The sequence below is a fragment of the Protomyctophum bolini genome, assembly GCF_963924005.1.
Source record: "Protomyctophum bolini genome assembly, chromosome: 18".
NCBI classification, from domain to species: Eukaryota; Metazoa; Chordata; class Actinopteri; order Myctophiformes; family Myctophidae; genus Protomyctophum; species Protomyctophum bolini.
This window is the reverse complement of record NC_137879.1, coordinates 22,952,102-22,963,852: the sequence shown is the minus strand read 5'-3', so window position 1 is coordinate 22,963,852 and position 11,751 is coordinate 22,952,102. Positions and strand designations below refer to the sequence as shown.

At 39.5% G+C, this 11,751-nt stretch overlaps 1 protein-coding gene across 1 annotated transcript; it reads right to left on the bottom strand.

The window, feature by feature from the left end:
• Positions 1–643: 643 nt before the first annotated feature.
• Positions 644–6,723, bottom strand: LOC308332988 (tripartite motif-containing protein 16-like protein). Its single transcript, XM_080789142.1, has 5 exons — positions 6,545–6,723; positions 5,923–5,964; positions 5,776–5,838; positions 5,543–5,682; positions 644–1,820 (listed from the first exon to the last, which is right to left on the bottom strand). The coding sequence occupies exons 1-5, from the start codon at positions 6,588–6,590 to the stop codon at positions 1,377–1,379; spliced, it is 735 nt and encodes a 244-aa protein (XP_080645268.1). The 5' UTR covers positions 6,591–6,723; the 3' UTR covers positions 644–1,376.
• Between the last annotated feature and the right edge of the window lie 5,028 nt (positions 6,724–11,751).

The window sequence follows — 11,751 nt, the reverse complement described above, 5'->3', positions numbered from 1 at the left end:
CACACACACACACACTCTTAAATTGCAGTATTTGCACCAATGCTGCTTGTGGTGCTTGCTGTGTTTGTGCGATAGATGCATGTATGGCCTCTAGAACTGTCTATGTTCTTATGTTTGTGGCTCTGCCCCACTTTTAGTTCCAGTAAAGCTCATGCTGGAGGTGTTAAGTCAGTGTGAATTGGGCCCCACCTGTCAAAGTAGAAAATTGATCTGTATATTCTAGGTTACGCCCTCTCAAATATCCCACTGATCCTTGTGAACCCAGTAGGAAGGTGATTCTCACCTCTTCCAACCTGCAACATTGTTACATATCAAACGGTGCAAAGACTCAACACTCGCAACCTTGCCAGAGCACAATGACTTTGACCCATTGGGTGATTGGTGATACAAAATGGCTGTCGGTGATAAGGAGTTATCTCTAGCGACTGGCAATAAACAGACAGTGGAGAAATGAATAGTTGTTAGTTGTTCTTTGTTAATCTTGATTCTTTATAACAGTGTCACAGTGAGCTTCTTCCAGTTGCCATTCGCATTGTAACAGATCAAAGTATATTGTTAACACATTAATACAAAACAAACTTGAACCACACTTTTAGAATAATCCAATCCACTTTATTTATATAGCACATTTTACAACTCAGCGTTTGTGCTGTACAGAAAAATCTAAACAAAATACACTGTAGCTAAAACACAGAAAAACAGCAAGAACACAGTAAAAAAAAAGTGAAAAAACGGAGACACATCACTGAAGAATACAAGACACAGCAGCGTCAGCTGACAGTGAAACAAAATATGGTTAAGACGAATATAAAAATATGTCTTCACTGAATCAGTTGTCGTAAAGATGAATAAACCGTACTTGTGCTCATACGGTATAGTGTATACAAGGGTGCATTTTCACTCCTTTCAGCTGAAGTCAAAGGGGCTTAATAAGGAACTGGCACTTCATTTGCAGCTACCACCTGTCTAAACCTGTCAGCTTCCTGTTAAGCAGACATGCCACTGCTGTGCTTTTCAAATATTTTGTGCCTGACAATATTGGCACACCGATATGGGCATGTCAACATCTCAAGGCACACTTATATCCATAGTGAAAAATAAAATAGCCGATCTACAAGTTCACAACGTGTCACATCGCGACACGTTGTGAGCTTCTAGAAGTGGTATCTTTTGAAAATGTGTAGGAATAACAATAATTATTATTTTGAGTTGAAAAGTGGTAGAGTTGAAAGTGGTAAAGTAGAAATTGCCTTTGTATTTTGAAAGTACTGATATTTTTTCATAAAAAAATCATAACAGTTTGTAAAGTTATATATAGTTATATATATATATATAATATTATATATATATTGCAATAATGTGTGGTCGTCACAAAATCACAAGGCACCACTGGCAACACCACAGTCATCACTCTCTGGTCTCAGTAACACACACTCAGACATGATCCCAACCCAGAACCCTGGGAGAAGCTTTCGCGAAATAGTCGACTGCATCCTGTGCAACAGCGTAACCTCCCTTTCGGCCCCCTCACCATTCACAGTATAGAAACAGATAATGCCTGCAGGCTGGTCAACATATAGTCCGAGGGTGGTGCTATAGGGGACATCCAGGATGTCAGTGTTCTGCCCGTCATACCAGATTTGGTAGCGGTTTCCATCCCAACACATACCCCAGGACTCGTCGTTCTCTCCCAGGCCACTGGGGGAACCGGAGTTGGCTCTCCGGCCGGAATCTGCGTATGTGATGCCAACTACCACCCATCCGGATATTTTCACCTCAAAGTACGCCCTCATGTTCCAAATTCCTTCTTTGCATACCACCTTAGAAGACAAAACAAAGACAAAACGATTTAAGTCACTTCACATTATTGTGTGTTTCAGAAAGGAGTATAATGTTCATTTCAGTGTACATTGTTTGTTTTCTTTTGCCATTTTTTGGATAAGAAACACTTTAGAATAACTATCCGTTATAACTAGTTAATAAATCATTCATAAAGCATTAGTTAAAGAGTTATCAATGTCTTGTTAAATATTTGTTAACGGTTAGTTAAGGAGTTATATAACCATGCCTGGTAGTTATCCCAAACTATTAGTGAACTTATCAACTGCATGATAATCATTTATAACTGTTATAAATATTTAATGATTCATTTAGATAACTTATTAATGGCTAGTTAAGCATTTATCAATAGTTCATATATATTATTCAGACGTTATTATTAAAGTTGCAACAATTCCTCATTTACTCATGTTAATAAATGAGCAGTTGTCGCAACTTTAGAATAACGTCCCAAAATACTGAAATTAACTAGTAACAGATACTTAACTCATGTTAGTAAATGAGGAATAGTTTCAAGTTCAGAATAACGTCCCAATAGCATATATTAACTATTAACAAATACTTAACTCATGTTGGTAAATGAGGAATGGTTGCTGCAACATATACCTAACAGGTACAGATCGGAAATGGGTGCTTCAGAAATTACTTTTGGAAATAATATCACTTTTTTGTATCTCAACTTTGTTCCACCCATTATCTTTTCTGGATGCTATATTTTACAAAAGAAATACCACAGATGAAAAGGGGAACATTTTCTTTTAATATTATTCAATATATCAATAAAGAGGTGCAAAAGCCGTTGTAGGCTACATAATATGTAATTATGCCACAGGCATTTCTGATGAGCATTACTTAGCTACACAGAGCAGAACACAATGAACCCTCGCATGGCATACACTCGTACAACTGGAATTTAAAAAAAAAAGAGAAAAAACTGAGACCGACCCGATCTGTACACAAGATGTCTTTGCCAAAAATGGCAGATGTACAAACTCACAGCAAGACACATTGCGATGTGCTGTGAGCTTGGAGATCTGTCATTGTTTCCACCAGGCCGAAGGCATGGGGAGAGAGTATGTTTTGCACCCTGTCCGTGTGTGAGTCCATGTGTCTGTCTGTGTACCGCTAATCTCCGGCACCGTTAACCCACTCCCTGGATGCCAACGATGAACCTCTGCCCAAACATTTCCAGAACGGCCTGTTATAGCGCCACCTTTGAAAAACATTTTTTTTATATTACTCCTCCAGATTCTGTCCAAAAATCCACATTAATTGGCATTAAAAGTTTGCAGGATTGGCCCGTTTTGAACAAAAAGCCTCAAATCATGAACGCAGCGTGTAATTTACGCGAAATACTAGGCTGAGGAATATATCCCACCCTTTTCACATTGGCCTGTTATAGCGCAACCAACAGGTGGATTTTTGCAAAACACATTTTTGGAACAAAATGCATCAAATCATCCAATTGCCATCCAAGGCAAGAAGAAATGGCACCCTTTTCACATTGGCCTATTATAGCACCACCAGGAGGCCACAACCTGACCTGCCCTGGTGGAGACCTGTGCCTGAGGGGCACTTTATCTAGTCGTTACTGCAGAGAACGTAACAGTGTTAAATTAATCGTCTAGCCTGCCAGAAACTTAGCTACGTGATCCAGGAGTTTATATTATTTAATCCATGTTTTGATCCGATCGTATCGTTAGCCACCGTTCGTTAGCACAACAGTCATTTTGAAGATGTGCGCGCATTCACTGGTCCGTGTTCAAATGCCTGTATCTCCAAATCGGCGCAATGAATGTCGTTTCCTGGTGAGAACAAGGTTTTTCAACGGCCGACAGCAGACGCTGTGATACTCGTGGTCGGGTTTTTTCTGCACCGAGCGAGAGAGCAACAACCGGTCAGGACACCACACACAGCATTTTGTCATTATAACAGATATTTGGCTCTTCAAAATAAGTGTTACGCGCGATAAAACCTTGGCAATGCGCAATTTAATGCTGGCGGCAATACTTTGAGTGTTTGAAGAAGATTTAGCTAAGATTTGAAGATTTAGCTAAGTTTGAGTCAAAAAGTGTTTTGAGTCAAAAACGAACTTTGTGACAATTGAAGACAATCAAAGGAAGAATTTTCTGGAAAAGTTTGGACAAGATGGATTCCTCTCCATGTCTGTAGCAGTGGAAGACAGCACACACATATGACACCACACCAGATGGTGAGGATTGAAGGTTGAACTGAACTGAATTCATTATAAGAGCCACACACATTTTTGAACATCGCAATGTGTCTTGCTGTGAGCTTGTACGTCGGTCTCAGGTTTTTTTCCCCCCCTTTTTTTAATGTATTTGTGTATTTTGAGTGCATGCCATGTTCATTGTGTTCTGTTCTGTGTATCTAAGTAATGCTCATCAGAAATGCCTGTGGCATAATTACATATTATGTACTGTATAGCCTACGGCTTTTGCATTTCTTTATTGATATATTGAATAAAAAAAGAAAATGTTCCCAGTTTCATCTGTGGCATTTCTTTTGTAAAATATAGCATCCAGAAAAGCTAATGGGTGGAACAAGGTTAATACAAAAAAGTAATATTAAAAAGTAATTTCTGTACCACCCATTTCCGATCCGTAAAAGGTATACGTTGCAACTATTCCTCATTTACCAACATGAGTTAAGTATTTGTTAATACCAGTACCAAATACTATTGGGACGTTATTCTAAAGTTGCAACTATTCCTCATTTACTAGCATGAACTTTATTTGTTACTAGTTAATATAGGCCTATGCTATTGGGACGTTATACTAATATGACAACTGTTCATTTATTAACATGAGTAAATGAGGAATTGTTGCAACTTTGTAATAATGTCTGAATAACATATATTAACTATTAAATGCTTAACTAGCCATTAGTAAATCACTTACTTATTGTTCATAATCATTTAAAAATGTTTTAACTAATCATCTGTGCAATACACACAGAACTAATGCACTGACACTGACAATGTCTACAACAGTACTGCCAGGTAAAGAAAGAAGCCAACACTTTTTACAGCACACCATTAAATCAAAAATGTAAAGTTTGGAAGATGTGGGGCAATGAGGACACTGTGGATGCTGCATAGTTCAACAAATTCAAAGCATGTGCCATACCTTGGTGATAAACTTTAATGTTTAGTTTATACTTGGTTGAGTGCAGGTGTCACTCAAACACGCACCTCAGTGCTATTCTCAAATAGCAAACTTGTGTGATTTATCTGCTATTTCTGCAAGATCAGATTCCGGCTGCCATTTTTGGTGCACAACACCGGCAGGCAACAAAGTAAAAATATGGCAGATATACCTCCAAGCCAAACACACGCTCAACACAACATAAATTATACACTGCATTGGCAAAACTTAATTAATAGGAAGGCAGTGTCACTTGCCAAAAATAACATATCTACAAGGCAAGCTAAAATGGTGTCGCGACCCATAGCTTATACTGTAGATCCACACTTTTTTGACAAGGGACAGCTTTGTGCTATTGAGAATAAAAATTAAGTAATATATTGATATCACTAGCTATATTCTACCGTCTACTGACAGTATGTATCCTACTGGATTGGATATAGTTTACTATGTGCACTCACTGAACATAGTGCACACTGAAAAGGTGGATTAACTAGTAAACAGTTTGCCATTACATTTATTTATATTTACGTTACCTGTGGTGAGTACTCATATCTGCCTGGTCCGTCCAGAACTGGGCAAACTTCCTCCTTTTTACGAGAGACCTTGGACCCGGCATCTGATATCCACAGCATCTTATTGGCTGTTTTATCATCCAAAGTCAGGTTAATCCAGTCTGGAGTGCAAAATGAAACAAGATTGTTTTAACATACTGCCAGATATGAGGATAAAATATATATATTATTCAGCATTCAGAGGCTGTTCTTACGCTGCAACAGCTCAGTTCTGTTGGTTGGCTCTGGGATGCCGGGTATGTAAACAGGTGCTTTTTCTGAAAAGACAGGACATTGTTTATGTGACGTTTGCTGTATTACAAATAGAGTGCTTATGACATTCTATCAAGTTAGTACAGTACCTTCTTTTTTAATTTCCTTTTTGGCTTTTGTGGATTTCTTTACTAGAAAGACAAAGGGGAAGAAGGTGAATATTATTAAAAGGCTATACAACGGACAATTTTTTATGGCTTATTCCTTAAAACACTCATTTGTTGTGCAGAAATCTTTAAAAAAAAGTAAGTAAGTAAAAAATAGTCTATAGACAGCTTAATTTATTTATCCAGGTAACATCCACATTCAGCAGGACACTGCCACAAGAGTGGTCATTGGTCTTATGTCAATGTTACTCTTATAGGCCTATATGGTAATTGGTAACTATGCTAATTGCTAACTCTGTCAATAAATTAGCAAGCAAACACCACGTGAATAAGATCTGTTGAAATGAATTGGAACCACAGAGGAGAGCTGAGGAATAATGCCAAACGCACAAGGAATCTTTTTCTGGCTCACGCTGCCAGTTTCTCTGTCACTAGTGTATAAACAGATTCAAACAGATAACCCTCGACTGGATTTCAACCAATAGCATGGGCAAACCCAGCAATGGATGTTTTGACCAACCTCAGTGATGGAAAGAGCATAAGAACAGTTTAGAAATAACAGGAACATTTTAAAATGTTGTGATGCTTTAGAAAGGTATCCTACCTGGTTTATCTGTCCCCATGATATTTGTGGCTATGGGTCCAGGCATCTTGAGGCTGTGGTAAGTGTGCCTGTGCACTTCAGGGATGTTAAAAAATTGAGATTCTCCACAGTATCACCCTTGACTCGTCTCTTATACCCTTAAGATGAGATGGGCGGGGTCGCGTTGGCCTTGAACTTCCCCCGTACAGTGGGTGAAGTCATTCCAAAGGGATTTCTCTACAGGGGGATCTGGAGTTTGACATACAGATAGGAGTGGTACTAATATGGACACTTGAAACTCCTGTAACATTAGGAGTCCGTTCAGAAAAGCAAAAGCAAGGACGACTGCAATCTTCCCTGGAATGTGGGGTTCAGGGCCTTAGCTTCCCCATATTGTCAACGCCAGAGGAGTAGGCCGGGGCGACAGAAACGGAGCCATACAACATATAGGGGGTTGACCCAAGCCAAATAAAGACCTACAGAATGTGATGCAGAACCTGATAAGTAACACTGTGACCTAAATACGTCTTTAAGAGACTTGATGAATGAGTAATTCTAACATTCCTCAACACAGTTGTCTAGGTCTACAAGATGATGGACAAGACACAAACAGGAACAGCAGAAAATGGGATACATAATAAACCATACAGCATTTTGGTTAGAGGCAAGGAATGTTTGGAAAAATCTTTCACAAGCAGTTCAACGAGGACAAATGTGTAATGACAGTTTTCAGGAATCTGCCACTTCACTCACCATTACCAGTACATTATGGGAGCTCATTCATTCTGCAATTTGGAGTAAGGATGACCATGTGGATGGATTGGAGGCGTGATGCTATAGGGACTAAGGTGATTGGCCAATGCCTTTCTGAATGCTACAAACTTTGCCAGGAGGTAAGTCTTGTCTAAATGGATTTGTCATTAAATGATATTAGTTAAAGCCTTGCCACATTGCAATAAAGATATTAAATGATCTGTTCTACAAACATTGTCTACCATCACTGTTTATCATTAATTGAACCAACAAAAACAAAGCAACCGATAACAATTACAAATTGTTAGATATTAATGTCAATAATTCTGAAATTAAAGTTATATTTTGTTACTGTATGATACTTCAGATTTCAATTACTAAAATTACTAAAAACAAAGAGATTATAGCATCCTCAAGTATCACAATGACACAATCACAATTCCTATAAGAATCATAATTTCTGTTTGGGTTGGGCTCAAGTTGTCTTGTCTCCAATTTGTGCTCTTTTTTGTTGAAAGATCAATTTGATTTCTAGAAAATACAAAACTTCCTTCAAACTGAAATGTAATTAATTGTGTTTTCTTGACCAGAACTCAGAACCAGAATAAATGCATTCTGCTGCATTGTCAGTAGAGGGACAACTCAAACTGTTTCAAAAGGAATGTACGGTATAGAAACATTAAAGTGAGATACAAGATGGAAAGGTGAAAGGGGAGAATGGTTAAGAGACTTGATGAATGTTGGAAATGGAACGAGTTATGGACCTCAGCGGCACCAGCTAATCGTGCTCTGTCTTCTTTGGCCGGACTCCAAAGAATCTTAAACTGGATTAATCCTGAAAATAGCTGATCTACAAGCTCACTGGGACGTGTTGTGAGCTTAGAACTGGTATTTTGGGGGCATGCCAACACATGCAACAAAGTATATCAAGCCCTAAGAAACGACACATTATACTCAGGTGGCATTTGATGATGGAAACCAAAAGCCTTTCTGAGAGACAGATGCATCTGAAGCAGGACCATATATTTGTGATAGTTGTGTGAACATGGACCAGAAGGTCAATGTATTGTAGACTGGTGCAAACATATTATCAGATAATGTTCAGTTTCTTTAGATTATAATTATTTTGCTTTATAACATGGTCAAATGATGTAGAGACTAGAGACAGGAAACTGAGGCCAGAGAAAGGAGGCATGCAAGATTCAACCTTGGGCCCTCACAAATCGCAGGTGGTCTGTGCACCAACTGATGATGGTTGTTGATGCTCATCAAGGAAGGCAATTATGTTTCTGCACTGTCAAAAGTAATGCTACTTCTTTTGCAATGTAGTTAAATAAAAAACGTGAAAAAAGCTTGGGGGGGGGGGAAGATAAATTATATACTTTTTTTTTTTTTTTAATGGTAATTATTCTGGAAAATATTTGTTTAAAATATCGTGATAAAAAGTATCGCGAACCTCATATCGTGATACGAATCATAACATGCCTAGAGGACAGTGTTCTTAAATTACACAAATCCCTCTGAAATGCCCCACACCAGCTCACCATGGCATAGGTATACATACAGTAAAAATACCTAACCCATGTGACCTCAGGCTTTGACCACAGATCACTCACTCCTTCTATTGGTGCTGTAGCAACTTGAGCTGTGCCAGAGAAAAACAAACACCCCCTGTGGAGCCTGCAAATGCATTTGGAGTTACTTTGACGTATAGGTCAATATCGATTCATAGATAACAATCTATTACTTGTTGAGTTTGACAAGAATAACTTATAACTTAAAATAAAGATGTTTTGCATAAAGGTAGATTTCTTTGTCTCTGATCCTCATTTGAGTAATTTAATATTGGAGTATCAATCTGCCTGTATGAGGCACAATCGAACATTGTATTTATCTTATAGCTTTACATTGGATGAGTTGTATACACATGATGAAGGCTCACAAAGCGTTTACTTTGTGTGTTTATTTGAAATTATGGATGTGCTACCTTTTTGGAAATGTTTTAATTCCTACTTTTTGATTAATCCAATTTAATGTAAGTAAGATTAGCTTGACACCTTTCAAAACACAAGTGGCTGTTGGACTAACATTCGATCACTAAATTACACCCAAATTGTAAAAAGGTGCTACACACCAAGGGTCGTTCATCATAAATGCCTGTGGTAGAAATATGTTTGGTGTGTACAGGCCATCAGTGGTAGTGAGGTGTTGCTCACCCGACCTCATTCAGCGTTATTACCTGTTGATAACAGCAGAGAGAGAGGCGCACAAATGTGCAGGTTAAATGTCAACAGAAAGTGTAGTGTAGTGTAGTGTAGTGCAAGCTTTGCAAATGGTAAAGCAATGCAATTGTAGACTTTTGTGGACACCTGGTGCAATTATAATTAGTCTTCGCAAAATGGATTATGTGCAGGTTAGAAATCTCAAATACAGCATGATATTTGTCAAGAATGACAAAGACATAGATTGACAGAGCACAATTACTTACTACTCATCTACCCTACTTGTCTCCCATTGTACTGGTCGTACAATGGGTCAGAGATGTCAAGCCTCTAGTCAATCCTGCTGAAAATAACATTACAGTTCCATGAAGCTTGAATATCTACCGGTCCGTAGTCATATATTGGCAGAGAATTCCAGGGAGTATTTGTTGGGTTCATGGTGTATTGTCTATATTGACAATAATACCTTTATGTTATAAATACAGCAAACCTGTGGGCTCTGGAATATCGCTGGGCCGCCAATTTGGCTGTATTTGATCTCCAGTACGTAAGTATCGACCTGGGTCCAGAAATGGAAATGCTGATGCCCTATCTAGTAAGTATGCAACCAGACGATGAGCTGTCCAGTGAGATACTGGTTACTGGACTAGTGTCTACTCTGATGAGACAACTGATATCCTTGACTAGCTCAGTGGACTTGTGGTTAGAGTGTTCGCCCTGAGACTGGAAGGTCGGGGTTCGATTCCGGCCGGGTCATACCGAAAAATGGGACCAGTGCCTCCCTGCTTGGCACTCAGCATCAAGGGTTGGAGTTGGATTGGGGGTAAGTCCCTGCGACATACTGTCGCCATGCATATGTCCAGGGGGTGTACTTGTACATCAAGCTGCCTCACACTACAGAAACAGGAGAGGCCCTATGGGCCTCATATGGCTCAGCAAGGCTTAATTGGAGGCTGTACAGAAGCAGGGCCCAGTGATTGGACCACTCTTGATATATTGGCAGCTCAGAAAGCCAGCTGAAAAGCATACACTGAGTGAACGTGCCAAAGAACTACCACATCATTGGAGGAAATGTGAACCTTCAGCTAGTGTTACCCTGAGTGCCCTCATTAACGATCATAGATACCAAGGTGTTGAAAGAGGTCTGAAACTGGTAGGGGCATGTTACTATTGGCCAGTGATGGCATAAGACATTGAGTCTTGATGTAGAGAATAATACAAGAGGTGAGCCCTTGCCAACGAGGAATTGACAAGGGGTCCACGGTATACTGTCAATATATTTACATTATTTAAGACTGCTAATGAGAGAGAGATTCTTATTTTAACTGATGCAGCAAAATGACCAGAGGGCCAGCACGGTCGCTGATGCCTTGGTACAACATTGGACCCATCGTTTCAGCCCCCTCATATCAATCCAGGGTCAAGGATGGGCAACACAGTAACCAGTACCGATCTCGTCAGCATGTGAGGTGTTTGAACATTAGTGTTATTTCTTTTAAATTCATGTAAATCCCCACATCCTATGAAGGGTTTGGTGTGCCACCCCAAAGAAAACAAAGGTTGTGTCTGTCCATGATGGATGGTCTGTCCAAGGAATTCTTGAGTCAAATTATTTCATTAAAGAGTGAGCAACACACTTGTCTGACCCCATAATTAAGAATTGGACCCCTTGCTACCTTTATTTCCACAATAAAAGGTTTCAAAATGTCTGTGTAATTATTCCAATTCTGGCACAATTTCAGTATGAGTAACATTACCAGAAGGAAAACTAGGTGTTTTGTTGCGACGGCAGGTCGCATTTAGCCTATACTATAAAAACTTGCATTTCCCATCAGTTCGTTAAGTCCGTCACCCCAGGACGTGACATCACGTGACAATCAATCAATCAGGGATGGAGATCCCTGATGTCATCAATATTAAGCGCACATATGGGAATGCTCATATAGATCCCTGATGTCATCAATATTGGCCAGCAATTCTACATCTGACCTCAAACGCTTAGATGTCCATATATGGAGCTGACCTGTTCTGACATTCCATGTTGATCCTTCCCCATCCATCCTTCCTCTTCAGTTCTGCCCCAACGTTATTAGTTCAGCCGCGCCCGGCAGCCGGCAAAAACTAGTACTAACAGGCCCGGAAATTAAGGCCTGGCCCTACCTGGGTCCTCATAAAACCCTGTACACTCAAGACACTGCCCCTACTGCCACCCTTAGATCTCCATATATGGAGCTGACCTGTTCTGACATTCCA

Excerpts from the sequence above, each read along its gene's own strand:
- LOC308332988 (XM_080789142.1), bottom strand. The coding sequence starts at position 6,590 with ATGCCTGGACCCATAGCCACAAATATCATGGGGACAGATAAACCAG. Across the intron at positions 5,965-6,544 it reads CATGGGGACAGATAAACCAG|TAAAGAAATCCACAAAAGCC; the intron begins GTAGGATACCTT and ends TTGTCTTTCTAG. Across the intron at positions 5,683-5,775 it reads CAGAACTGAGCTGTTGCAGC|ACTGGATTAACCTGACTTTG; the intron begins GTAAGAACAGCC and ends TTTGCACTCCAG.